The sequence below is a fragment of the Daphnia magna genome, linkage group LG2 (assembly GCF_020631705.1).
Source record: "Daphnia magna isolate NIES linkage group LG2, ASM2063170v1.1, whole genome shotgun sequence".
Classification (NCBI taxonomy): domain Eukaryota; kingdom Metazoa; phylum Arthropoda; class Branchiopoda; order Diplostraca; family Daphniidae; genus Daphnia; species Daphnia magna.
Window position 1 is genome coordinate 4585914 of NC_059183.1, and position 25768 is coordinate 4611681.

The 25768-nt window shown below is 39.5% G+C and overlaps 7 protein-coding genes across 10 annotated transcripts; 3 read left to right on the top strand and 4 right to left on the bottom strand.

The window, feature by feature from the left end:
• Nucleotides 1-1600: 1600 nt before the first annotated feature.
• LOC116915780 lies at nt 1601-3377 on the bottom strand. The gene has a single exon (XM_045169690.1). The coding sequence runs from the start codon at nt 3169-3171 to the stop codon at nt 1960-1962; it is 1212 nt and encodes a 403-aa protein (XP_045025625.1). The 5' UTR covers nt 3172-3377; the 3' UTR covers nt 1601-1959.
• A 230-nt stretch (nt 3378-3607) lies between these two features.
• LOC116934781 (5-hydroxytryptamine receptor 2B-like) lies at nt 3608-6618 on the bottom strand. The gene has a single exon (XM_045170145.1). The coding sequence runs from the start codon at nt 6304-6306 to the stop codon at nt 5167-5169; it is 1140 nt and encodes a 379-aa protein (XP_045026080.1). The 5' UTR covers nt 6307-6618; the 3' UTR covers nt 3608-5166.
• Nucleotides 6619-8658: 2040 nt separating this feature from the next.
• On the top strand, nt 8659-12642 carry LOC116915784 (N-alpha-acetyltransferase 60). 2 transcript variants are annotated; one of them, XM_032920911.2, is made up of 6 exons: nt 11190-11349; nt 11416-11539; nt 11606-11770; nt 11832-12058; nt 12115-12219; nt 12296-12642. In XM_032920911.2, the coding sequence occupies exons 1-6, from the start codon at nt 11333-11335 to the stop codon at nt 12390-12392; spliced, it is 735 nt and encodes a 244-aa protein (XP_032776802.2). In that variant the 5' UTR covers nt 11190-11332; the 3' UTR covers nt 12393-12642. The 2 variants fall into 2 exon arrangements, with proteins under 2 accessions (XP_032776804.2, XP_032776802.2); XM_032920913.2 differs by lacking the exons at nt 11190-11349; nt 12296-12642 and adding an exon at nt 8659-8696 and having other exon boundaries at nt 12115-12265.
• On the bottom strand, nt 12254-15560 carry LOC116915781 (pentatricopeptide repeat-containing protein 1, mitochondrial). 2 transcript variants are annotated; one of them, XM_032920907.2, is made up of 10 exons: nt 14548-15560; nt 14302-14473; nt 14100-14248; nt 13730-14034; nt 13526-13649; nt 13359-13463; nt 13161-13291; nt 12920-13094; nt 12650-12861; nt 12254-12574 (listed from the first exon to the last, which is right to left on the bottom strand). In XM_032920907.2, the coding sequence occupies exons 1-10, from the start codon at nt 15208-15210 to the stop codon at nt 12562-12564; spliced, it is 2049 nt and encodes a 682-aa protein (XP_032776798.2). In that variant the 5' UTR covers nt 15211-15560; the 3' UTR covers nt 12254-12561. The 2 variants fall into 2 exon arrangements, with proteins under 2 accessions (XP_032776798.2, XP_032776799.2); XM_032920908.2 differs by lacking the exon at nt 12254-12574 and having other exon boundaries at nt 12646-12861.
• Nucleotides 15561-15880: 320 nt separating this feature from the next.
• Nucleotides 15881-20096, top strand: LOC116915783 (BAG domain-containing protein Samui). 2 transcript variants are annotated; one of them, XM_032920909.2, is made up of 4 exons: nt 15888-16429; nt 17941-18228; nt 18454-19262; nt 19335-20096. In XM_032920909.2, the coding sequence occupies exons 1-4, from the start codon at nt 16139-16141 to the stop codon at nt 19714-19716; spliced, it is 1770 nt and encodes a 589-aa protein (XP_032776800.2). In that variant the 5' UTR covers nt 15888-16138; the 3' UTR covers nt 19717-20096. The 2 variants fall into 2 exon arrangements, with proteins under 2 accessions (XP_032776801.2, XP_032776800.2); XM_032920910.2 differs by lacking the exon at nt 17941-18228 and having other exon boundaries at nt 15881-16429.
• Nucleotides 20097-20702: 606 nt separating this feature from the next.
• Nucleotides 20703-22747, bottom strand: LOC116936749 (short-chain dehydrogenase/reductase family 42E member 1). Its single transcript, XM_045170143.1, has 3 exons — nt 22117-22747; nt 21959-22024; nt 20703-21877 (listed from the first exon to the last, which is right to left on the bottom strand). Exons 1-3 carry the CDS (start codon nt 22337-22339, stop codon nt 21027-21029), a joined length of 1140 nt encoding a protein of 379 aa, XP_045026078.1. The 5' UTR covers nt 22340-22747; the 3' UTR covers nt 20703-21026.
• An 863-nt stretch (nt 22748-23610) lies between these two features.
• Nucleotides 23611-25464, top strand: LOC116915787 (short-chain dehydrogenase/reductase family 42E member 1). The gene is made up of 3 exons (XM_032920917.2): nt 23611-24210; nt 24291-24356; nt 24435-25464. Exons 1-3 carry the CDS (start codon nt 23979-23981, stop codon nt 25259-25261), a joined length of 1125 nt encoding a protein of 374 aa, XP_032776808.2. The 5' UTR covers nt 23611-23978; the 3' UTR covers nt 25262-25464.
• Nucleotides 25465-25768: the final 304 nt, after the last annotated feature.

Here is a 25768-nt window from a genome sequence, read left to right on the forward strand (position 1 = left end):
TTTATTAATACTGATCATTTTCAAAAATTATAGCCGTGACCTATTTGTCTGCATGTAAACCTATGCGGACACAATAAGACTCTTTGGTTTCTTGTGTGTGTGGGTGAAGGCACGTAGCGAGGATTTGCGCGCGCATCGCTTGCCGCATCCATTATGAGCAGAAGCTAATCTACGTACGCTATTATTTATACAGCTTACATTAGTTATTATATAGTCGTTCAATAGTTAATTCACAACGTTATTGAATTACTTAATTAATAACTACAGGATTCAATTACAGTGATGCAAATCAAGTAATTCATTTCTTTCTTTCTTTGGCCGTCAGCCAATCGGAACGTTATTCTTTAAGTTTCTATTTTTCATGCTATTCGCTTCATCGGGGTTTCTCCAGTGTAATACGTTGCAGGAATAGGGTAGATCGGTAAACCCGGTGTATGCGGACGAAGAGGTAATGACGTGACTGTTGGCCACCAGACAGTGAGTGGCGACATTGGATCCATTTCCGCGGGACTGTTAAACTGCCTCCAGGCTTTCATAGATGGCGAAAGATCCCGCTTGTTTCTGAATTATCGAAGTGTATGAATGCAAACAGCACGACATATGAGATTTTTCTTCATTTTCTTGTTCTCATTCAGAATGTGTGTATAGACCCAACTAATCTAATATTCCACTCGAAGCGAAAGTTCGTTCAATTAAAATCTGATAGCGCATATAGAATTACTGATTGCACACTGGGTACAAAATAAATTGCTAGTTTTTTTTTTTTTCGATTCTTTTGATGTGAAAGTGCATCCTGTTTTATGTTATTAACGTATGAAAGGTTCACTTACGTACTCTATTATCTCTATTAAAGATAACGGAGCTACAAAGCCACTCACATTTCACGACTGAAAAAGGTTGTCACTGGGGAACCATGTCTTCTCCCAAGCTAAGCAAAGGAATCAAAAGATCCTTTCTTCAGTCTTGTTGATTTGCCTCGACAAAACTAATGTCGAGAATTCAACCAACTGAACCAGCTCGATAATTTTAGTTCAATCGGTTTCCATGGCAATATTCAAATAGAGAATGAAAAGGCTGTCCTTTTCTGGCCGAATCACCAACCATTAGTCATATCTCTCACTACTCTTCTTCGTTGTTAAAGGCCTTTTAGAGGGAATAGTTGTATTAAACCCATATAGCAGAGCCATATTTCAATCCCGCTTGTTAAGATTAATCAGAACGGAGAACATATTGTCTGACAAAGACGGCGGTGAGGAATAGCTTCACCGTTTGATGCCCAATAGCTTGACATCTTCATCATTAACCATTAGAATCAAGGCAATACCCTATCACCGTTGAATTTTATCATTGGAAAATTACACACATGCCTTCCGCTTGCTGGCTTTTCCTCCCTTATATTGCTCAAAATTAAACTCCCTGATTTGAATTTGGTGACCATACGTGTTTGTTTCTAACGCAAACTTTTATCCAACCCACACTATATATATCGTTGCAAGGACGGAGCTGATTGATGTATTTGTAAGGTCCTAATGAAATGCAAAATTGGTTTATGCTGTATGGTGACATCTCCAGCAGCACATAGAAAAGAAGCAAATTATAAGATTATCATCAGTCGCCAGGACTCGATATATTAACTATTCAATTACAGAGAGACGAGATGACATAGAGCCAGAATGGCGAGATTATCAGAAATTATAGACATTCATGTGTGATAAGATTCGTGTTGATTGGTACCATATAAAAGTTTCCAATGATTCGGTTGACCAGACAACCAACCGACTGTAGAGGCTGATTTAGCGACCGACAACCCATGTTTACATCGTAATTACGTAAGTCTCATCAGAACACAAGGCGACAGGGTAAAATGGATCGAGCATTAAGTTAAAAATCACCACCTTGAAGGATCACACTGACAAAGTTTACAGACAGGAGATCACTCGCCTATCCGTAGAAAGCTGCTTAACGAGAGATTACGAAACATCTCTCACGAACGGTAGACGAAAATTCCCTATTTCTTATCATGTACATGACAGGATTATAGACGAGATGTCCGAGTAGAAGTTCGCGGGCGTAAAACAGAATGACACTGATCAATGGAGGACACTGATCTTCACCGTTAATCATTCGACAACCCCACTCGATGAAAGCCATCACCAGTGTGGGGAACGTGAATATCAACAAGGAAAAGACACCCATCAATAGACTCCAAGTTGCTTCGACCTCCATTTGTCGGTTACCACCGACGTGATGACGACGAAGAGTCACTGGACCAGTGGTACACAAACTCGCTTGATTATTGTCATTGGCTGGAGGACTGTTGATGTTGACAATGGCTTCAGGCAGACGACGTAATTGACTGTCGCTCTGAGTGCTGCTGCTGGGCAATACAAATATTTCGGCCGACGTATCACGGCGTTGAGTTTTCGGTCCCGACTGGACGAAAGTGACGGTAGTTTCTCTACTGTCACCTCGCTGTTGACTGCTGTTGAAACACTGACGCGTTTTGTGGTAGACGACAGTTTGTGCCACGATGCATAAAACGAAGAGGATGAAATTGCAGACGGCGATGATTTTGGCGTGAACAGGATAAAAATCACATTCGGGAAGAGAAAATTGTGCGATAAATGGGAATTTGATGAGCAAAACAACGAAAATGAAACTAATCGATTGGCCAACGACAACCCAACGAACTGTGACTTTTTGTCGGTGCCAGAGCGGATGAACAATAGCAGCGTATCGGTCAATCAATGCTAAAAGTAAATTGAACAGTAGGCAAGTGTAGGCCACACCAGTAATGGAGACAAAAATGAAACAGATCAAAGCATTTTGCATGTGATACGCCAAGAATTCAATCAAAATCGTGAGCAGCGTGAACAGGTTGCAGAAAGTCACGCCGAGCCACAAAACATTGCGTGGCTTGTTATGCAATCTTTTGAACGCCATGATGACGATTGCGATGAACAGATTGAGCGGGACGCCTGTTGATACGAGTAGAATGTGACAAGTGGATCGAAACGTATCCATTTCAATTGGGAATGGACTGTGAGCAGCACCAAGAATGCAGTTATTGTTAGTCGATTCGAGGGGATCGATGACACTCCATACAATGACAGCACTATTCTCTTTCATGTCACGATCGTCTGCTATGAATATCTCAATAGAGCTATTCATTATTGAAAGCTACTATAGTCTGCGGACGATCCGAGACAGACTCTTCAATTTCTCACCTACAGTCACAGGTGCAGTTGGGAATTTCCATAAGACTGAAATCTGGGAACGATCATCGAATGGTTTTTGGCGGAGAAAGTGACGCGGAGCGGTTGCGCAGTTGAAAATATGACGGAAGAGAATCAACTGTTTTCATATAGTTTGAAACAAGTTCGACAATAGAATTTTAATCAGAAATCAGACAAACAAAAATGACGGGCATTCGCTGTTTCATGTTGATGCTCAGCGTTTACGCAAAGAAGGTCACACCGAGTAAAACAAAATAGTCAGCTACAAAGTTTGCAATTCAAAAGAGAAAATGAATAACTTAATTAAGAAACTTTCAGGAGAAATGAAGCAATTCTCTTTTGTGAAGCAAGTTGTCGATAGTATAGAAGGGTCGTTAAGCCGATCATCCCGGAAGAGAACGCTTCGTCAGTATCGGTTGATTCTGCCAATGCTGTCCTTATCCCACTGAGGGAAAACTACTCCGCCCACACTGAAATAGCTCGGCAAAAATCAACAGGCAAAAGCTAGTCGTTACCCAAAAACTTCATTGCCCGGATCAAAACCCAGTGTGAAATTGAAACCGTTCAAAACCAGACCCAAACCTCGCGGCCAATTACGACAAGCGTTTTCACACAGTGTTGCGCAGCAAGAAAGACAACGAAACGGACAAGAAAGGTGCACTTTTTCGACAAGTTGAGTGCGACATTCGGTGGTGGATCTAATTTTCCATCCAGAATAACTGGACAATTAAAAAGCCTGTTGAAGAATTGGATTCGTTTGTGACACTCAGTGGTTGATCCAGTTTTTCACACCCTACAAATCCAGATGATGAGAAATTGAATAACATCAAATGCAGACGCGATGGAACGCAAGTCGAAGGCTGAAAAGTCTGATGCTCCCGAGGACGTGTAAGAAGATATCGCATTGACACCGGAGATTGAGGCATCAGGTGAAACCATAACATCAGGCCTAAGATGCCAGCGATATAGCTGAGGCCCATCCGATTGAAAGTGCCATTGAGAGTATAGTCGCATATGGGCCACATGCGACTACTCTCAATGGCACAACTATCGAGTGCCATATGATATGGCACTCGATAGTTGACTCGGTTTTGCATATAAGGATTCTAAGAAACCAGTGGGTAAGGAGTCGACGAAGAAAGCAATTCAAAAGATACTCGACAACCGTTCAGACATCAACAGCAGAATTTGATTTTCAGTCAGTAATCGGCTTAGAAGGTAAACACAAAAACACCTGAAAATTGATGTAAAACCCTCACATATGAAGTTCGTCGAAAGAAAGATTGGGATTACGGGGGATTACGAAAATATTGCGATAGCAGATTTTTCTGATGTTAAAAAACCAGACACCACCAATGAATAAAGAAAAGTCCACTTGAAAGGAAAAATTTCTATCGTAAACGTACCGCTGATGATGAGTAACTTTCACCATCGATTCGTGTATCTAATAACTTGGCACAAATGCGAGTTTGACGTTGAGTTGAACGAATAAGCTGGATTCATTAAACAGCAATTTTTTATTTTACCTTGGGATTATTATTAAATTTTTTCTGAGGGATGCGTATTAACTCCTCAATTTAAGGTGGCCATACATACTTATTATAGATTTGTGTTTTTATCGTCGTCTAGTAGGCTGAATTTAGTGAAACCCATTTATTTATTGGTCTACATTGTGCTGGAGATTAGTATCATGCAATCTGAGTAAAATTCGTCGATTCAGCCAAATTTATTGTCTAAGTAAGGCAAAAATAGAAAGGCTCTTCTGGTCTAATCTTGGATTGCTCGATGGTAAGAAAACAAGTCCTTGAGCTTCAGGGTTAGCTCAGAATCAAATGTAAAGCCTCTTTTCTAGCAAAGCAGGGATTTCTTCAGAGAAATATATGCCTGAATTTGGCAACATAAGAACGTGTATTCACGAATATATGTAATTCTAATGATTCTTCGAAAAACTGTCGATTTTCGTTTTCAAAACTAGCCACAATTCGCCATTCCTGAAAAGCCATAACAGTGGATTGTAAACTGCCCAGACTGAGGTGACTTCCCGAAAATACGGAGCCAGCCAGGTCATACTAGTACATTCCGGACGTCCGGTCAGTCGACAAAGAAAAACACTCAAGAAGAAAAGTAAAGGAGGGCTCGCCATGACAAATAACGACGTCACACCGGCAATCAAAGTTCGTGTAGCTTCCATTTCCATTTGACTGAGGGTCCCAATATTCACGTGGATAACCATACTGGTATTAGAATGATGTGAATCATTAGTGACGATGGCTCTCGCTTGATTTTCTGCTGCCGCTGGATTTGCTTCCGCATGAAGTCCGCCAATTTCTGGGTTAATCGACTCAATGTCCCTCGTGACGATTTGCTGATCGACAGGCTCATTAAACATTTCGTTACGCTCTGCTTGCGTGACGCTCTTTCCTTTATAGCTTGTCTTAGGCTTTACTCTTCGTGATTCTTGGAGAAGCATCTTCGTTTGTCGGTAGACGATGAAGTGAGTAACGATGCACGATGCAAACAGCACAAATACGGTCGTCCCAATCACTTTACTATGAACGAACCATATTTCGCAGCCGATTGGTGCAAGTCCAACGATGAAAATGAACTTCATGATGAATATCAGCACAGCAGTGCTGATAAAAAGAAAAACAATTGCGCGACGGACGGTCACTTTCTCCCTGTGCTTCAACGGATACTTGATAGCGACGTACCTGTCGGCTAGAGCTAGGAACATGTTCCACAAGAGAATAGCATTCGGCAAACCAATAACAGCCACGTAAGATCGACACACATTTTCTAGCGGCAAAAACCAATAAATCAATTCAATGAGAGATGGGAAGTAGAGCAACAAGTTGGAGATAATCATGGCCAGTAGGAAAATATTACGAGGTTTGCTGTGAAGTCGACGTAAACGGATGATAATGAGGACGATGAAGGTGTTGAGAGGTATTCCGATGAAAGCGCTGATGAGTTTAGTGATTATCAAGAAGATGTCCAAAGAAATTGGTTTTTGCACCTCTCCGTTTGGTGTTAAAATAATATCTAACTGATGGCTGCCACTGGCGTTCATTTTTCGTTTTAAGTGGGAGACGCAAAAATGAATCGAGTAAACGAATATGAAAGTACTGTTAAAGGCACACACACACAAATAATATACGCGCATAAGCTGTACAGATACCCTTTGATAGACTTTGAGTTGATGTTTCTTTGTCCAGTGGGGAAGTAACAACTTGATTTTGGATTTTACTTTAAATCTAAAACTCACACACAAGTCACCTGTAGCGCTGGCGGAAGAAGCACCGGATCTCTGTCCACCGAGTGCTTTGTGGATGTGTCTTTTGGAGACTGATAGATAATATATACGGTGGCATACAGCCGTTGAATTTTGGATCGTGGGAGTTTGCGCATGAACCGAACCATGACTTGATGAGTGAACACTACAGATATTAAAAAATGAAATAGCCTACATCTAGCAGAATTAAACGCTAAATAAAACATTAGGCTATGTTTGACTCCCAAGGTGAAAACACGACGGGCAAGCCAATGATAAGGGAATGTATCGAAGTTATGAACTGCCATTTTGGTTATTTAATTATTTAGCTAGTAATGAAACGGCATCGATCCCTAATTTTTGTCACCTTCGTGATTGAGGTCATCTTGACACATGCGGTCTCGCAAAGAACACAAACGTTTGGCTATCTTTGCTACGATCGTTGAAAGTCCATTGTTATTTTAGAAATAAAATAACGAACTATTTGAAGCAGACTAACGATGGTTTCTGTCATCAAAAATCACGTTCGATTTCAGATATACATCAAAGGTGACACGGCTGATGACAAGGTAGCAACGGAAATGAGAGACAAGTCGATCAAAGGCAAAAACTGTCAACATGAAGGATCTAAAGAAAAACGATAGCCTAATAAACAAAACGAAAAAGAAATGTTTTGGGTGGTGGAAACTAGCAACGGACAAGGCTAACAGTAAAGCTAATAAGAGGAAAGGGTAACGAAATGAAGAAAAAATGAAAGGATAAGAGGGAAAGAGAAGACAGCCTGGAGGAAAGGTAAGAAAGTCTAAGCAACAAAGATGTCTAATACGAATTTTTACGTTTCCCTTTGATTTTTTTGCAAAAGAAAAAAGAAAAAAAAAAAGGAAATATTTCCGACGGTTTCGGTAACATATTGTCGGCTGGGCAGGAAAGCTTAAATCCACCTTTGTCCTATTATTTAGCTTATATAGTATATTAACTTACGGTAAAATGCTTTCCACTCAAGCCGTGCTCTACAATCAAACTTATTAGCACTTAAGAGACCTTTTTATATTTAAAGAAGGCACGAATGCACAATCACTTAGATAACATTTTTTGTTGTTGAAACCTTCATTTAAAAACCATTAATAAATTGTCTCAGTGCTCTGGATGCATTATGTTCCAACATATCAGTTTCAAATCCCTTTTTCACAATCCTTAAACTCAGTCGTTATAACGTTTGAACATATAAGAAACTCTGTAACCAGCTTGTAACTTATCCATGCTTTTAAAGCGTCGGCGTTACGAGGATTTTTCCCATTTCTAAACAAAATACTTATAATCAACAATACGTGGATCACCCAGGACCCAAACATCTCTCGATTCCTAATAATATAGCAAATCACTAATCTCTTTTGGTATATTACAGAGCACGTATATGCTGTATAAAGACTATACTCAGTAGACTATGCTTTTAGACCCATTTATATTTATCGACCAAAGCCTGTTTGGCAGTTTATAGTCTACATTGATCTGAAATCCCATAACCTAACAGAAATAATTTCACAGGAACGTAGGCGAATTGACAGGCTGCTCGTGTATCGCCACGATTTTGCGGCACTGCATCTTTATAAGCTAAAGCAAAATAGTCAGAACATAGAAAAATAGTAAAATAGAACGTAGAAAAACCAATTAAGCCTTAACACAATCCCCTAAATTGCTATGTTTATGCCCCATAGTAGCCTACGAGGTGAAATGAGAAGCTAAAATTGCCATACACATTATATTCTCAGCTAATATCACTGCGTCCTGGCAGACGGATTAAAGGCGTACATACATTTGCGTGCTACTTTCTTATTCTCTGTATTGAAAGGCATTGCGTAACCAAGTTTGACTCAAATGTCGTAATTTTTATACTTGGTGGTTGTCCACCGTCAATATCAGACTTTTTTCAATCTATTTCTGAGAAGATTACAAAGTCGGAATTCTTTTCGTGAACTATAAATATGGATTCTTGAGTAAAGGCTGTATATTGCTCTCGGTTTGGCTTATAGCAAAACTGAGAGCTTCAATTCGCGTCTTTCTCGGATTATTGCCTGGGCGCTCCTTCAGTATTATCCAGAGTAATTGATGCTATTTTCACTGCATAGATTCGCGTCAGTGGCAGCTGGCAAAATGGTGCCTAGCCTAGATGTTGAATCGTCTATCAAAAGGTACACGAACACACGATAAAAATGGGTTTTCATTCGTTTTCATTTCAATGTCTCACCTCTCACGCAAAGCATATTTTCTTGGTATTGTGTTGATATTAATATAGAGAGTTTTGAGTACGCAGCAAAAAATCTGAAGGAGATAAATAACACTGGCGTATATTTCAGACCTTGTCAGTCAGCCCTTTAGTCTCATTTCTCATCTTACATGATAACAATATCGTTTCATTAGCGAACACCATAGATGTGATGATACTCGTGAGTTTGAGTGCTCACGCACAATCCCGACCCATATAAGAAGAGCCAATTAGCTAGTTTAGATTATAGTTTCCAAGGCGACAAAATTATTGATTAATCTATTCAACGTTTGCGATAATTCAGATTTTAAAAGATTTTGAGTCACCCCAAAATAATTCGAATATAATTCCACCACTTCAGATAGCCTATACCTATATCTCTCTTTGCACAGACGACGAGGACATTGTAGCTACCAAATATGTTTCTGTACGATTAACCATTCTACCTGCACCTCCATCAGTCACTGCCCATTTAATTTAGGTAATAAATATGATGTGTTGTAGTAATCGAATCCTTGCTGGGTCATTAATCAACGATCTCCAAAGCTCTGAGCTTTTCAATTAACTTAGATGATTAATATCAGGTGTTTCTTATTAACGTCAGGGCTTTGAAATCCGTTTCTGTGATAAAAGTCGTTGGGCTATTTGGACCATCTATTGCTAATACTAGCAATACTAATTGAATTTGGCAATGCTAATATAGGTCTACTTATTTTGGACATTTTGTTGATTTTCTAATTTCATGCAGACTACTTTTTCAGGTTCATTGGATATACCTGAAACTAAATGATCGGGTTCATGTGGTACGGAATCAGTTACCTTTGCATATTTCGACTCGAATTATTTCGATAGGTTATCATGTCGTTTTCTTGGCATGTTGACAATGAGCAAATTAGAGACAATTCAAAGCAATTCGTGTTTACTTTTTGAGGCTTTATTCATATCTGCAGCTGTTCTCGGATAATAACTATATCACAACCTAAAAGACATCAACCAGGGTTTGAAAGTTTACACAATTATGCCTCATTAGGAAGAGTCTTGTGTACATTTTCCCACGATTTTTAAACTTCTATGGTCTTTTATTAATTTTTTTTACTTTAGGTAGCATATTGCAGTTTGAGTGCTTGGTTCTCTGTATAGACTGGGAACGGATAACTTCGCGGAATTAAATTTATTGTTTAAAAATAGGGGATCTCTTTTGTCGGAGATCAACTCAGTTTGAGGAATTCCAATTTATAAGGTTCGCATTATTATGTTGGAAACAAGAAGCGAATGCAAACAAATAAATTGTTATACTGTGAATGATTAAATTATATAGATGTTAGCTTTAGAATCAGGGTCGGAATGCACGGTCGTTACTGGTGTGCGTCTTTCAAACGAAGATATTCAGCATGATTGGGCTTGTACGAGATGATGAGTGGCAGCCCGTTGGACCATGCAACTTTTTTGTGGAATAGAATTCTCCAGGTTGTCTACAACTCGTCTGGGAAAAATGATTTATTAGTTAGGGATGGAAATGAGCTAGCTGATTGGGTAGGGTACGTGAATTGTGTCAGTGCCATATACGCCAGCAGGATCCGTTAGAATGGAATGACACAATGAGGAAACATTTTTGTCAAACATACATTTTATGAAGATGGAGGTTTTATCTGATTGTATGACTTTTCAAAATATAAATGCTAATAGTTATGCCGTCAAGACTTGACGATCCTTTGCCATCTTTCGTGTGGCATGAATGCAATCATTGATAGACGTAGGAATATAGAGTAAATGAAGCTTTTACTAGATTTAACACCGAATACTGCTAAGAGCATCCCAAATGTAACTTCAAAGCAACTCGTTCTTTACGGACATACATGGTTTCGTCGGTTTCACTGATTAACCTGCTCCTTAAAATTTAACCTAATGTCAACAACAACGAGAGTTTTCCCTTGGCAGTTGCTCAAATCTCGCTCACGGACTAATGGCGGAGACGAGTGACGTACTTCATTATGTTATTTATGGCGATAACCTTGGAAGTTTTGAGAACGTAAGTCAGGAAGTAAGAGTGTCTTTGACGAAATCGCTGAAGAATACATTTTGTCTCAAAGACCCTATTGTATTATTTGAAGTAGACTACTTATATTTTTTAGATCGTGTTATCTTTTTCACAAATGATGTAGTCTATTTCTTTTCACATTTTATAACGAATGTTACCCTGTGCAATATTAAGTAGATATTATTATTATTACAACTTTTGATGCAGCTTGTACGACAATCATGGGTATAATTGATATATATCAACATTCTACAACGAATGTCTTATAACTTTGTAAGTTGTAAGTTGTAAACGTAAACTTGTTAAATACAAGTATACTAAATTACAAATACAACCGAACCCGCGAACCGGGACATTTGAATATCTGATGCTATGTTTATCGGTTGGCAACGCTGTGCGTTATCACACACGAGATCCCTTCACTTCTCAGTTTTCATGTCCTGACTCCTGAGTCCATTACGCTGCTTTAGGGGCGTGATATAGTGAAATGTCAATTCGCTCTTGGTCAATAAACTTGATTGATTATGAGCTCCTTTAATTGGTATCTGTGATTTTTATTTAACATACACAAGCCTGTGTTTTCAAGGTGGTGCATTCTAATTTTCAGGTACTCCAACTCAAAGGATAGTAACCGAGACAACCATGACACGACGTCTTCATACCTTAGTCCCTTGTTTACGAGCGCAGCAGATCTGCAGTTGAGATTTCTCTGCCCCTCCGATCTTGACCAGGTAGATTTTCTCGTGTTTTTTTCCATCCATTCCAGAATTTCAAATCTTGCATTTACTAATTACTAGGTTAAGGATTTGTGTAAAGAATGGTTTCCAATTCAGTACCCTGAGGCCTGGTACCGGGACATAACTTCCGATCCAAGGTTCTATTCGTTAGCAGCAGTGTACCAATCAAAACTAGTGGGGCTCCTTATAGCTGAAGTCAAACAATCTGATGCCATTAACAAAGAGGTATGTCCTTTGTATAATATCCAATTTTTATCTAGATTTCTTAAATGTAAACATTGTACAGGATAAAGGCATTCTAGATGGTAGAATGTATTCAAACTGCACCGTGGGCTACATTTTGAGCCTTGGTGTATGCTCAACTTTTAGGAGACAGGGTGTTGCATCTTTATTACTTGACAGTTTTCTAAATCATGTGACTCAAAGTGAAAATCAAATTTGTAAAGCCATTTATCTTCATGTACTGACAATGAATAGCGCCGCCATAAGATTTTATGAAAAACATTATTTCAGGTATTCTCTCATTGTTTTTATTTATTTGGCCCTTAAAGCATCTGCTGTTTATCTAGGTTACACTCATTTTTACCATACTACTATTCAGTAGATGGAAAATGTAAGGATGGATTTACATACGTACTCTATATCAATGGAGGACATCCCCCTTGGGGCTTACTATATCCTTTTCTAGAGAAAGTTTTGAAATACAGATTTATTCATTAAGACATTTTATTTTCCATAACTTCTGTGTACTGATTATATTTATCATTGGTGCCATGCGTTGTACGAGAACATCTACCCGGCCTACTGGTACGCGAAGCTGAAGCACTGGTTACAGAGGACTCTATAAACCTGATTAGCGGAAGACCGGGCAACGCTTCTGCTGGAGACCAAAGTCAGATTTTTCGCATATCCTGGATATCCGGACCAGGAATTATTTCTCGTCCAGGTTGTGATTCGAATACTAGCCTTCGGCTAAGTTCTGATGACGAGCGTATCAAGAAAAATCGAGTGCCATATTATATAAATCGTCTTTAAAAAAAAATCCATATTGCAGAAAGAAAAAAAAATAAATACAGAGCCTCTTTCATTTATGAAAATATTTACTTTTTATTTTGTACAGTTTTTTTACTAAGAGGTGGACACGGCGGATCAGATGCTCGTTCTTTCGACAAGTTGTACCGGTACTGTTGCCAAGGATGCGGTTCTAGAGCTAATTCAAGCTTTTGCATATGAGGTTTGTATTCAAGGCAGAAAATTTTAAAAGATTCCCTAAATCCTCGTTCTCCGTATACTTTTTGAACTTTCAGACCTCGATCCTAATGTTAACACGAAAAAGTATTAAAGCAAGCAACAAGGAAACGAATGAATACTTACATGCTTGGCTATGGCTTCGCTAGTTTCTCTTTTGAATTTATCCAACAGTTTCACAGCTTTTTCATCTAAAGCTAGATTCATCTTGACGGCTCGCTTCAAGAGATCTACGATATAAAAGCAATTTCTGCGAACAATCGCATTCTTCAAAAGACAACCAAAAATTTCAATGTTCACTCTACGTGCAATCAAAGAAAAAAGAATTAGATGAAAACAAGCGGTACGGTGTAACTGCACAAACTACCTGAATCCTGCATTTTCCATATCACTCATCAAAGAATCGGCTTCTGGAAGGGTACGACAGCCCAAGGCGAGTACCCCGAACGTCATAATATCCGGAAAAAGTTGGTAATCTTGAAAATAACTTAATATTTCCTGATATCAAATACTGAACTTAACTGAATGGAAAATAAGAAACTAAATTGCTATGTCCGTTTTATACCTGAGCTCCGGAGTAATCTTGCCTAAATTGGCGCTTTTTTATGAACATATTTAAAAAGCTTATATCTGGGATAACTCCACATGCTTTCATTTGTTCCATCAGCACCTAAAAAAAAATGCTCCTGTAAGTTGTAATTTTTGTTACCAAGTGAAAAGAAAATCCCATACTTTTTCTTCTTTTGGGTTCGATGCTATTGTCTCCAAAAGAAGGGAAAAAGTCTTGATATCTGGTCGAACGTGATCCTTGTTCATTTCTTCCAGAAATCCTTCAATACCTCCCAAAAGGGCTAACCTAAGGACAAAAATTGAGCAATGAATTTAAGGAACCCAAAATCGAGTTCACTGATCACAGCTAAATGAAGGTTTTGGTACCGGTTCTCCGTTTTTTCTAGGCCAGTCAAAGCCATGATATTGCTAGACTTGATTTTTTCAGCAAGCAAGTTCGGACGTACCGTCAGTTGATCTGTAACTATCATTAACTCCGACGTTGAAAGTATTGACTGGTTCAGCATACTATTGGCTTGCAAGTCTGGTTTCTCTTCCAAAAGCAACACGGACTCAATGGGATTTTGTTGGCCATTCACGTCCTTAGCATCACAATCGCGAACGGTACGAAGCATTAAATTGTAAGAAAAAATTGACGGAGTAACTCTCATGTTTCTTAACTTCCTCCAGACCTTGAGACGACAGGGAAAGTATAGCATTAAACAGATCTAGAGAAATTATTATTATTATTTTTTACTAGAACAGCACGGGCGAATCCTTCTTCAGGTAATGAGATACACGCTTGAAGCAAAAAACTGAAACTCTCTGTTGTGACAACAAGGTTATTGGAGACCATTTCATCCACAATTTGCAGGGCTGTGTTTATTTCTCCACAGTGACCAAATGCTAGAAAGAGAAACAATTAAATTAGTGTTACATAATTTGTTAACGAAGAATACCTTTTATCATTGCATGATACTGGGCTCTATTTAGAAGAACATTTCTATCATTCAACTGTTGCCTCAATATTTTTGCCCTTTGTAAGCCATCAACCTTCCATGGTGAGTTTGCACATGAATTAAAAAGAGCAGTATAGTGGCAATCTTTAGGGTCGAATCCTTTCTTCTTCATCTAGTATGAAAGAAGTCAATATTTCAGATTTAGATGGCTTGGTCACAGATAAGTATTTTGATAGGAATAATTACCTGGTTGAAAAGACTGAAGGCTTTTTTGCTGTATCCTTCTCTACCACATGCTCCAATTAACAAAGAAAATACTCCTATCGATGGCTGGATTCTATCTTCCTTCATGGTTACTTCCAAACAAAACAATGCATCCTTTAGCTTGCGTTTATCAATTAGTTGGCTAATTTCCTTTTCAAATTCTTCAACACTCTTTCTGTCTGCAGGTTGAAAACTGAGATGTTTCTCTTCTTCAACATCTCCTTCATCCACTGGCAACTCTTGATTATTTATTGAATCTAATGACTGTGATCCGCGACTCCCATGCAAAGAAAGGGTTCCAAAGACATCGGGATCATTTAGTTTGGAAGACAATTTTCTGACAAATTCTTTCTTGTTCGAAGAGATATGTGAGATGGCATTCGCGGAGAAATATCGAAGCCAAATATGATTTTTCTGACGAGTTAATGTTCGTGATACACCAAACAAAAACGACCAACGCATCGTCATTCTCGAGTAGGCCATTGCAGACGTGTTTATGTTTTCCATTGAATTACACGCTACGTTGCCCAATGATTCAGAAAGAGTGACACCTGACGAGAAATGACAAATCTGATCTGACAACTGAGCTGAAAAGCGGAAATGCCCCCTACCCCCTACCCTAAAGAGGAACAATATTTTATGCATTCCGTTTCAAGACGCTGTGTCAATGAGTTAAGGTTTCTTTTTACCTAATTGTAAGCTTCTCTTTCATAAATATGAAAACTGGTTTAATCCCCTTTTGCACAATCACTACCAAGCAATTGTGGTGGTTTTTTCGACAAAAGGCATTCTTTCAACAAGAAGAAAAGGCTGATTCACCGGTAGTCAGAACCGTAAGTGTATGACTAATAAGCACGCCGGTAAAACGATGAAAGCATCGGGCTAAAGACAGCCACTGTCGTCATCCTATATCTGCAGGGCTGAAGAACTGTACTTGGTCTAACGTGGACAAGAAAATGTGAATGTCAGAGAACAACACCAGATAATAAACTACTGTTGGAAGGCAACCAAGAAAAACCGACACCATAGATCGATACCCTCAGTTGCTCGAGTAACCGAGCCTGAGGAAAGGGAGGGCCTAAGAAGTTGATGTCATCGTCTAGGCTGACGTCATTCCAGCGCAAACACTAACCGTTTGGCTACTCACGGCCTTAAGTGGGCAAAGACTTCAACATATGTGCAAAAAGAGCAATTCATCTGCACACTTTTCACACGACATTTAATGATTCGTGAGTTATAAGTGATGTTTGCATCGCATGCAGTGTTCTCATTGATCTTTTAAAGCCATTTATTTTCGGCAGTACGAGGAAAATAGGCAAAAAAAAGTTGCGCAACAAAATTCGTATATGAATAACCGAGAATCGTCGAGAGTAGAATTGGTGATGTGGCAACATCGCGAAGGCGGGGGAAATGGAAGACGGTAGAACAGTCTGGTAAAAATGTGGGCTGTCCAGTTCTGGTGTTGAAGTCGGCCGAAGGAGGCGGCGCATAGAAACAGTAATCATCCTTAAGTATTGAACATATATAACAGACATTCATTGAATACTGAGCTAGTCTCTACCCAGAAAACGAAATGTTTCATCGCGATCCCAGTGCTGAAGAAGATTTAACTTCAGAACAAACATTCGCTTGGCCTCCTTCCGGATTCCGCGATCGTCGCTCCCACTTTGGCCGACCAACTGATCCAACGGCAACAGCCTCCGCTTCAGCTTCGTCAACGTCCTCACCATTTGGACAACACCACAACACTGCCCAGCGGAAATCTAGTGATCAAGTAATCCAATCGTTACGAGACGAACTCGACAAACATCGACAAATGTTTTTCGATCGTTTGGCACCACAGTGGGAATCGTCCGCTCAGCGGGTAAGAAATTGTCTTGTTTATTTTTAGTTACCTGATATGACAATCAGCTAGCAAAAGGACATCATCTTTCATCCTTTCATTATGTTTTTGAGGTTTGGGAAGCTAACGTGTACTCTAATATTGGCTGCTAACATCTAGAAATAGTTTCGAGACCATATAAGGTGGGATCTCGTCAATTGAAATTGCCTAGCCCGTTACGGCAAACATGCCCACAAAGAAAATGGAGAATAAGAGAGAATCCATCTTCTTTTTTTTTTTTTTCTTTTTCTTGATTTGTTTTTCGTGTTTCACTTTGATGTACCCAAGAGAAAGTGTTCAGTCGAGGTTCTGATTTCTCCGACTTTTATCTCCTGCGGGTTTTTTCTTTCTTTCTTTCTTCTTTTCTTTTTTTCTTTTTGTATTCCTTGTTCTTTTTTTTTGCCCCGTTTGACCTCCTTTTAGTCCCAACATTTGGTCCTACGTAATAAGGGCATTCTGGAACCCAGCCCGCCTATGCATGGGCGTCTGCCGCCCTTGTCGTCCCAGATATCCGCAATAAGTAACGCAAAAAAGAAGATTGCGTTTTGGCACTTTTCCCTTGATACATCGATGCGAACTATTTGTTATTGAGGTGTAGCTCCCGTTGGCTTCCCATTGGCTGATCGATCGAATGATAAAGAACAAGGGACATGCATTCGTATAAGAAATGGTCTGGAAAGATAGCTTTTCGCCATCCAGGGTCCGCCACTTGGCTTTAACGATGCTCCTCGTCCGGTAGCGATATACTCCTTCCATGGCCAAAATTATACCGTAGAGGCACCAATTGGCTGTTCTGGAATTTCGCTATATACTGCGCTTTTGCAACTTCCCCCTTTTTTTTTAGGAGAGGGATGCATCATTTTTTTTTTGTATTCTTGCTTTCTCATCCAGGCTGTTGAGTACACACCATTCGAAACGGGGACAGATGTAGAACAGATAAAAATAGAGAGATGAAAGCGTTGAATCAGTTCCAGTTGAAAATCCCAAAACTTCCTTCTTTTTTCACGTTTTTCTTCCGTTTTTTTAACTTCTTCTCTGGTAGTTGTCGTACGAACGATACACCACGTGAAACTTTGTTTGAAGTTATCACCTTCAGCAATTCCCAGCGTTGGTCCATCTTCAGCGGCACTGAACGTAATCTAGAGAATAACAATAACAAGAACAGGGCTGGTTTCAGTCAGAGGCAGATTCTAGCTCTTAAAAAAGTGCCTTTTTGCGGGTGGAGTAGGTGGCCACTCTAAAATTAAACACCCGTCACTTTGGGTCGATCGTTCCTCTGATACGCTGAGAAAAAGAGCTGGGGCAATATTTTGGGCAAAGAAATTTTGGCACGTCAATCTTGCTGATCAATAAGGCCAAACCAAGGTCCTTGATGGGATCGAAACTTGGTTTGCTCCGTTTCCCTTATTGATAGAATGTTCTCCTTCTCTATTGAATATTATTTTGCAATTAGTCGTGTGGAATTGTCCATTATAATTTGTTATTGTTGTTAGACGGGATTCCCTTTTACGGATACTGCCCGAAGGGCGTTCTCTGGCATTGATAGGACGGTGCCTCCACCATACCATGCCAACTACGCCTTCCATCAAGATGATATTCCAGCATGGATGACTGAGGATGACGCGGATCTAGCATCATCTTTTGGACGTGCCAGCGCCGGAAGTCGACAGCGTTGGCCCTCTGGTGGCAGTGGTCGTAGCGCCGGAAGCAATTCGAGCGCCGGCAGCGGCGGCCCAACATCTGAAAATACAAGGCCGACAACAACTGCACCATCTGATTTGGTATTCAATTTTTTTTTTTTTTTTCAATGGAAATTCCTTTATCGATCTTGATAATTTCAACACATTTTCTTCTTAAAGCTACTGATCAATGCAAATATTCAACGATTGTTTAGTTTGGTTGTTAAATCGATGCTCGTTGACCTTTCACGTATTTTTTGTTTTGTTTATTCTCTCATGATTCGCAGTTGTTGTCATTAATCGCGTGGTTATTACGTTGTTTGACAGGATTCAGCCCAACACAGTAAAATGGGTAGGAGTGATTCGCCCAGCACAAGAACCCGTATGCCCAAACCGGCGGCCAGAAGCGCTACGGGTGACTTCCCCCCTGTCAGTCCAGCAGCTTCGCCCAAAAGTGGATTTTGTAGGGCCAGTTCTGCTCCTCCAGTAGCCCCACATGCCGACAGCGAGAATAATGCTTCGGTGGGCAGTCCAAGACGCTTGTTCACCACGACCGTGCCGCAAGCTGCCAACAATCCTGCCAGCAATCAACGTGAAAATATTCAAATGACCGATTCGCCAGGTCTTGGTCGACGTAGCATTCATCATCATCACAACTCCAGCGGCGGAAGCGGTAACAATGTCCGTCACATTCCGATCATGGTAGAAGGGCGAGACGAGCCGCTTCTGCCTTCCGTGGCGGAGGAGGGTGGCCAATTTACAGATGCGGAAAAGAGGAGCAAAACAGCCATCCCGATGCCGTTCTATCCGACTGCTGAAAAGACTGTTCCAGTTACGCAGATACCGATTTCTGTGAGTAATCCCATGGCTGAAAAACCGAGCAAGACGGAAAAGCTGGTCAAAGTCGAACAGAAGGAGGAGGTACGGGATGGTTCGGTTCCTATCCCGCTACCATACGATCGACTATCGGATGATTCGGGCAAATCGGCAGGTTCTTCGACTTCGGTTGGCATCCAAACTGCTAACGATTTGGAGCTAATTGACCGAATCCAGCGCGAAACAGAGAGTCTTCTGCCACGTATCGAAGAATTCCGAGGCGATCGTCACGACCGGGGTTTTCTTTTCCTGGATGAAATGTATTATAGATCATTCATCAATTCTATTTTATCCATGATTAAATCTAATTACAATGTTCTTTTTACTTACAGGCTGACAAGATTATTACTCAAATTAGATAATGTGCAGGTGGAGGGTCGAGATGATGTCAGGTCTGCACGTAGACAAGCCATTGCTTCCATTACTCGTTGCATCAATCTACTGGAATCGAAACTTCTCAACGGTATAGAAAGATCTAACGAAGGAGAAGTTGCTACCGCGGATAACGCTCCACCGCAGCCAGACGAGCCCATGGAAGAAAATTGTACTGATGCCAAGGTTGAGGAGCAGCAGACTGATATTGAGATGGCCGATGCTAATCCAGTGCCACCATCACCGACGAGACATGTAACGCAACTGATGATCAATATCAGCCAACCGACATGCGCCGATGCTGAGAAAACCAACGATGCCCCAGCAGACCCAGTGCAATGAATATTTAATAGGTCCGCAGATGAAGATATAATATAACGTGTTGGATGTTTAACAAAATGGATGGAATACTAAGGAAAACAAAAAAGAAAAAAAGGAAAAAGAAAAGAACAATAAACGCTATTATACAAACACGGACCCTAAAACCAATCTAAGAACCATCCGGCCAATGAATGAGCACAATTGTGATATATAAGTCCAATGAAATTTTCCTATCACTCCAACATCGCAGGGTGCATTATCAAAATGGCCAACAGCAAATGGATCGTTGTTTCCTTTTTGTTTCTACTTGTAACCGGAATTTCGCACAAAATGGAATGTTTGTAATTTTACACCCAACGAGCTGACAAAAGAGGTAATATAGAAGCGCTATGTACAACTTCGAATATTCTCCCCAGATTGCAATCCGCTCCCGAATGCCAAATACTTAATATTCATCAAACGCCCTACGTTTTTCTTTGTTTTAACTTGATCTTTGAAACGTGCACCTTGTTTTTTTAAAAGAGGATAAATACTAATTTTTACCAGTTTTGAGCTAATAATAGGACGTGCATGTCTACATAAGTGCTTTATTTATCAGATGCTCCGTTTCCTTTGATGCCCTGTTTAGTTGAACGTAAAGCGAATAGTTGGCATGATGCACGAAACATGTTTTGTTTGGCTAGTATAATTGGGAATTCGTTTTTGTACAGGCTTTGCACAATTCCCCATTTGCTACAGAAAGAAACAACTTGGTCGTTGATTGGATTATTTCCAAGACTAGTGTCCTCCGGCCTTTCAGCTGTAGTCTACGTCTCTAATTGGATCCCATAAACTGTTCGTTTAAATTAAGGAGCTAGGAACAGTCTGCATAGCTTGTTTGAAATTCGTTTTAGATTCTCAACTAGAATTTGTATAATTGCGCTTCAACGCCGTAAAAAAAAAAATAATTAATATTTATGAATTTGTTTTTTCTCATTGGAACTCGGAATTACTTAGGGCAATTACTCGACCAGTCAAAGACGTCCTTTTATTAACTGAATTTAGCTTTACACATTGGAAGAAACAAAGTGTGTCAGACGTTTAATGTGCAAATAATTCATTGCTAATTCTACCCCTTTTTTTAAACTGTGGGCAGAGTCATAAAGCGTTCCTTAATTAGTTAATTAAGCAATTTCATTGCCATTATACTATTGTTCTAGCATACTAGTTAGACATGTTCTATGTTTTTTTAGATCTTTTCCAATATAGTATATCTTGCATCGAATTAAATATAAAAGCACAATTTTGCCCAGTTAAAATACATGATATTTATATATATATATATTATACGTTCAATAATGAACGTTATACTGCACTTCGTTTTTCGCTAAACTGTCGATTACATCGGACAAGTCATTTGGTTTTACTGGTTCGTAATCTAAATATTTCCTGGCTTTGTCAATGGAAAAGTAGTGGGTGATGAAACTGTTTTGAAATTCAGAATGATTGCAAACTGGAACAAAGTCTATGGAGAAAGCAAACAGTAAACTTTGTATCCACATAAACAAAAGAACAAAAAATCGCGCGATCCACAATGGTACTGTAACAGTGGGTAAAGGCTGTCCGTAATGTTGATATATCGGTTTGAGGTAGTCAATACCAGAGATCGGTCGTCCATCGGAAAGAAAGAAAGCTTGCCCTCCTATTTTAGGATTCTTGCGGTCAAGATTAGCCAGTTTTAACGCAGCCTTGACATGGCCTTGGACAGCGTTATCCCTCCCAATCCAGTCAATCAAGGCACCGTGTTGGTCGGCGATATTAAACATAAGAAAGCCGTTTTTTATAGCCCAAGTTGCACGTGGCAAAATTCGTGTGTCGCCTGGTCCCATAACACCGGTCAGTCTTAATGCGCACGTTTGTAGATCACCCCTACCATTGCTGGTCAGAACCAGTTGTTCTGCAATGGCTTTCGTGCGAGAATAGTGATCGACGTGGCGATGTAAAGGAAAGTAAGGCAAACTTTCGTCCCCGTTGAGTATGGCATCTCCGCCAAATATGACGTTGGTGGTACTCGTGTACACCAGACCTCTGACGTGGTTGTGTGCGCACGCCTCGATAACGTTCCGTGTTCCATGCACATTGATCTCTTCCATCATGCTAAAGTAACGAGGAATTTGCTGTTCACCGGACATTCCATAACCAACTGATTAATGAATTTTAAGGTTAGTTTGGAATCGAGTGAATAAGCGAATGCTTTCAAAGATAAGACTGCATAGAGTTTTACCGGTATGAATGACACAAGTAACATTGTGGGTAATTTTCATCAGTATGTTAATGTCTCGTACATCTCCTAAGATCGAAGCAGGGAATCGATGAAGACCCCGACGAAAACATACACTTGTGATTGTCTGTAGTGATGAGAAAATTTATGAAAATAATTACCTTTGACAAATTTCATCTTTCCAAATGAACACGTCATTTCTTCTATTTCTCCACTGTTGCCTTCAGAAGAAAATCGGATATTGGAATCCCATTTCTCTGAGGGATAGTTGATATCGAACAGTATCACTTCGTGTTTAAGTTGAAGAAGACGTAGGCCTATGTGGAAACCAATGGGACCTGAACCACCAGTGACAAGAAAACGGCAAGAAGATTCATCACTCATGGCGTGATGGAACAGTAATAATTTTAACAGAGATGGTCTAAATGGTTACGTTGCTGGCTGTACAATGCGACAAGAATGTCAGCGAGAAAATATATATAGCGATTTGCCTAACCGTAAGTGGCAAAGGGTTGAACTTGGTAGGTCGAACAGGTTAGAGATCAAGCCAAAATAGAATAGTTCGTATATAAGAACGAATATTGAAATGAATAGTTGTTTTAACGCTCAACCTAAATTCATTTTCTTCGGTTTCTAAAATTATAAATTCTTAGGAACCATGCCATTTTTTTTTTTGCCTAGGAAGATCGACTTAATAACCAGCTCTATATTTTTGACGGAAGAACAGGTTTTAAGAAATACTGGCTAAACCCAACATTTTGTTTGCTAGCTCTGTGGCAGTAATTAATAAAAGAAACCCGAAAAAACAACTAGTATAACTTCTTTACAGCAATTCTATTTTTAATCCATTTACCAAAACTGGAAAATATTGGAAAATAAAAATTTTCAATGCAAAAGGAAATATCTCTTATTTTTTAAATTGCTGTTTAAAATGCAGTAAATTTTTCAGCTTTCCTAAAGACCTTTTTTAGGTTGATGGAATGGCAAATAGGCTTTGGGCGTCCTCGAAATTGGGTCCTCTACTACGTTGACCGTTAGACTCCCATACTTCGACAAATTATCCTGAATGCTACAACTAAACACACCAGACACAACCTATCCAATCTAACATAACTTAATGTAATTGAACCTAATCTAGCCTAACCCGATTTGAACTATTTTTTTTATTATTATTATTATTATTCTGGGGTCTCACTTTGGGGCTTTGGGGCTCTGCGTAGGTGGTCTGCACTCTCACATCCACAATACACCGTCGGTAAAGTAGCGGATCTTATGGCGAGGGGTCTAAAAATGTGGCAACCCTATGGAATCCTGAGAGAACCATTGTTTGTTTTCCGACACCGTAGCCTAATAAGACCGAAATCAAAATTTATTTTCGTTTATGACTCATAGTATAACATAAATAAAAATTGCAAAACACTTTATAAAATAGGTTAGGAGGAAAGATTTCTTCGGTAGGTTAGCGCTCCTTGAAAAAGAAAGGATTAACTTGCTGCTAAAACCAGCAAACTAGCGCCACTGAGCACTGATAAGAACAAAGAAAACCACTGCTGGTGAAAGCAATCCAAGGCTAAACTTTCGAAAACCATTGAGAAATTTTTCCTGTTAAATTCCGTTTCTCGTTGAAGGACATTGGTTGCGTACCCGTATTTAGATTTTTTATCAACTTCTCATACCTATGAAGTCTACTCCACCAAATTTTCTAACATATATATTTTTTATTTGAATATTTTTTCAAAAATATTTCAATTTACAGTTTTTATAATATTACAAGCATGTTTGACACGACACATGAATGTACGGTGCTAGTTTGCAAGTGCAAGTGCAATCGCATCTCAATTCTTAGTTAGCTTACATGCTGGATTTGCCCGTTTAAAGAAGTTGATATCAATTTGACAACAACGTTATTATCGGACACAAAAGCAGACGACCAAAATGAAAACCAAATTAATCAAAAAAGAAAACGAAAAGTGACAGTACAACAGAACGTGAATTCTTTGGTTATCTCTTGATAACTTAAGCAATGAATAGCCATCTTTCTTACAAGTTTCTCATAACTGGTGGCGGTGGTTATATCGGTTTTCACATAGGTCTGCGACTTCTTCAGCTTCAACATGAAGTCACTCTTTTTGACACCAACTATCCTTCCAAAAAATGGGATCCGAATGTGAGATATTCTCATTCCGCAAATGCAAGTGATGGGAATAATAGAGAGGATATTTCTTGTTCGTATGGAACAATGACATTTGTTAAAGGTGAATAATGGCTTTTCTCTCAGAACTGATACCTAACCCATTATGACTGTATTGATAATTTTTTAAAAATTTTAATTAAGGAGATGTAAGGGACGTCACTCTACTAATGCAGCTTACTCAACACATGACTTGTGTCATCCACACTGGTAAATCCATTATTCATTTATTTCTTAATATTCAAGATAATGCAATAATCAAACTTATTTTTGTGGATTGTACTGAAGCTTCCTATGGGATGTCTGGACGTGAACAAATGCCACCCTATTTTGACAAAGTGGAAGAAGTTAATGTCCAGGGCACACGGAATGTCATCGAGGCATGCGCACACAACCACGTTCGTGGTCTGGTGTACACCAGCACCTACAACGTCGTATTTGGCGGAGATGCCATAATCAACGGAGACGAAAGTCTACCTTACTTTCCCTTACATCGTCACGTTGATCACTATTCTCGGACGAAATCCATTGCCGAACAACTGGTTTTGACCAGCAATGGACGCCATGATCTACAAACGTGCGCGTTAAGATTGGCTGGTGTTATAGGACCAGGCGAATCAAGACACTTACCGCGTGTGCTGGATGCCATTCGTAAAGGCCTAGTTCGGTTTAACTACTATGACTCACACGGGGGCATGGTCGATTTTATTGGAATCGAGAATGTTGTTCAAGGTCATGTGAAAGCGGCATTAAAATTGTCCGATCCCGATCGAGATATTCCTGGAATAGGGGGGCAAGCATTTTTTCTTTCTGATGGCTGTCCCATAAATAACCTTGAATATTTCAAACCATTAATGGAATACTATGGTCAACCATTTCCCACTGCCAAATTACCCATGTGGTTTATGTATGTACTTGTGTTTTTAGTTCATTTCGTTTATAGCGCTGTTTACCGGTTTTTCGACTTTACTCCATTTCTTACTCCTACAGAACTTTACAAGACAGGTATTACCCATTACTTTTCTGTAGACAAAGCTAGGAAGAGGCTGAACTATCATCCAGTGAGACCCAATGATTTGTCCGAAATTATCAGTAGTTTGCCTAAAACTTCGTGAATTTCGGTATTTGTCTGGTCAATCGACGTTAACAGTACAATTTCGCAGAGGTTGTTTGATTGAGAATGTCCTTGTCGCCTGTTACACTGCTTTGAAAATGAAATGGTCTCTGAAAGGTTAGGATTCGCTGTGTTTTGTTATAATGCTACAAATTATTGTGGCCTTTTTTTTACGAAAGAAAAATATAAACGGGATACAAGTTATTCGTTGGTTAATGATTCCTCCACTCTATTTTCCTTGGCAAAAATTATTTTTGCTTTGGTGGGGGCAGAGTCATAGCACAGATTCTTGGTCTGTGGTCATAGATTGGACTTTGTGTCTAATCTATGACTGGTGAAGCTATAGGACGCAAATTATTCAAAAATGTTTTGTCTTCCACCAATGTTTTACCACCTTGTTCCTCTTGTAATAATGGATAAGGAAAGAAAGGACTTAGACTTAATATTTTGGCAGGTTGAAGAATAATTGAGGCGGCATTCAATCAAAAACAAACAAAAAAGAAAAAAA

Excerpts from the sequence above, each read along its gene's own strand:
- LOC116915787 (XM_032920917.2), top strand. The coding sequence starts at position 23,979 with ATGAATAGCCATCTTTCTTACAAGTTTCTCATAACTGGTGGCGGTGGT. Across the intron at positions 24,211-24,290 it reads AACAATGACATTTGTTAAAG|GAGATGTAAGGGACGTCACT; the intron begins GTGAATAATGGC and ends ATTTTAATTAAG. Across the intron at positions 24,357-24,434 it reads GACTTGTGTCATCCACACTG|CTTCCTATGGGATGTCTGGA; the intron begins GTAAATCCATTA and ends ATTGTACTGAAG.
- LOC116915781 (XM_032920907.2), bottom strand. The coding sequence starts at position 15,210 with ATGCATAAAATATTGTTCCTCTTTAGGGTAGGGGGTAGGGGGCATTTC. Across the intron at positions 14,249-14,301 it reads GTATCATGCAATGATAAAAG|CATTTGGTCACTGTGGAGAA; the intron begins GTATTCTTCGTT and ends TTCTCTTTCTAG. Across the intron at positions 13,095-13,160 it reads ATGGAAAATGCAGGATTCAG|AGTGAACATTGAAATTTTTG; the intron begins GTAGTTTGTGCA and ends GATTGCACGTAG.
- LOC116915783 (XM_032920909.2), top strand. The coding sequence starts at position 16,139 with ATGTTTCATCGCGATCCCAGTGCTGAAGAAGATTTAACTTCAGAACAA. Across the intron at positions 16,430-17,940 it reads GGGAATCGTCCGCTCAGCGG|ACGGGATTCCCTTTTACGGA; the intron begins GTAAGAAATTGT and ends TATTGTTGTTAG. Across the intron at positions 19,263-19,334 it reads TTTCTTTTCCTGGATGAAAT|GCTGACAAGATTATTACTCA; the intron begins GTATTATAGATC and ends TTTTACTTACAG.
- LOC116936749 (XM_045170143.1), bottom strand. The coding sequence starts at position 22,339 with ATGAGTGATGAATCTTCTTGCCGTTTTCTTGTCACTGGTGGTTCAGGT. Across the intron at positions 22,025-22,116 it reads AAAGATGAAATTTGTCAAAG|GAGATGTACGAGACATTAAC; the intron begins GTAATTATTTTC and ends CTTCGATCTTAG. Across the intron at positions 21,878-21,958 it reads TACTTGTGTCATTCATACCG|TTGGTTATGGAATGTCCGGT; the intron begins GTAAAACTCTAT and ends TTCATTAATCAG.
- LOC116915780 (XM_045169690.1), bottom strand. The coding sequence starts at position 3,171 with ATGAATAGCTCTATTGAGATATTCATAGCAGACGATCGTGACATGAAA.
- LOC116934781 (XM_045170145.1), bottom strand. The coding sequence starts at position 6,306 with ATGAACGCCAGTGGCAGCCATCAGTTAGATATTATTTTAACACCAAAC.
- LOC116915784 (XM_032920911.2), top strand. Across the intron at positions 11,540-11,605 it reads GCCCCTCCGATCTTGACCAG|GTTAAGGATTTGTGTAAAGA; the intron begins GTAGATTTTCTC and ends ACTAATTACTAG. Across the intron at positions 12,059-12,114 it reads TATGAAAAACATTATTTCAG|GTTACACTCATTTTTACCAT; the intron begins GTATTCTCTCAT and ends CTGTTTATCTAG.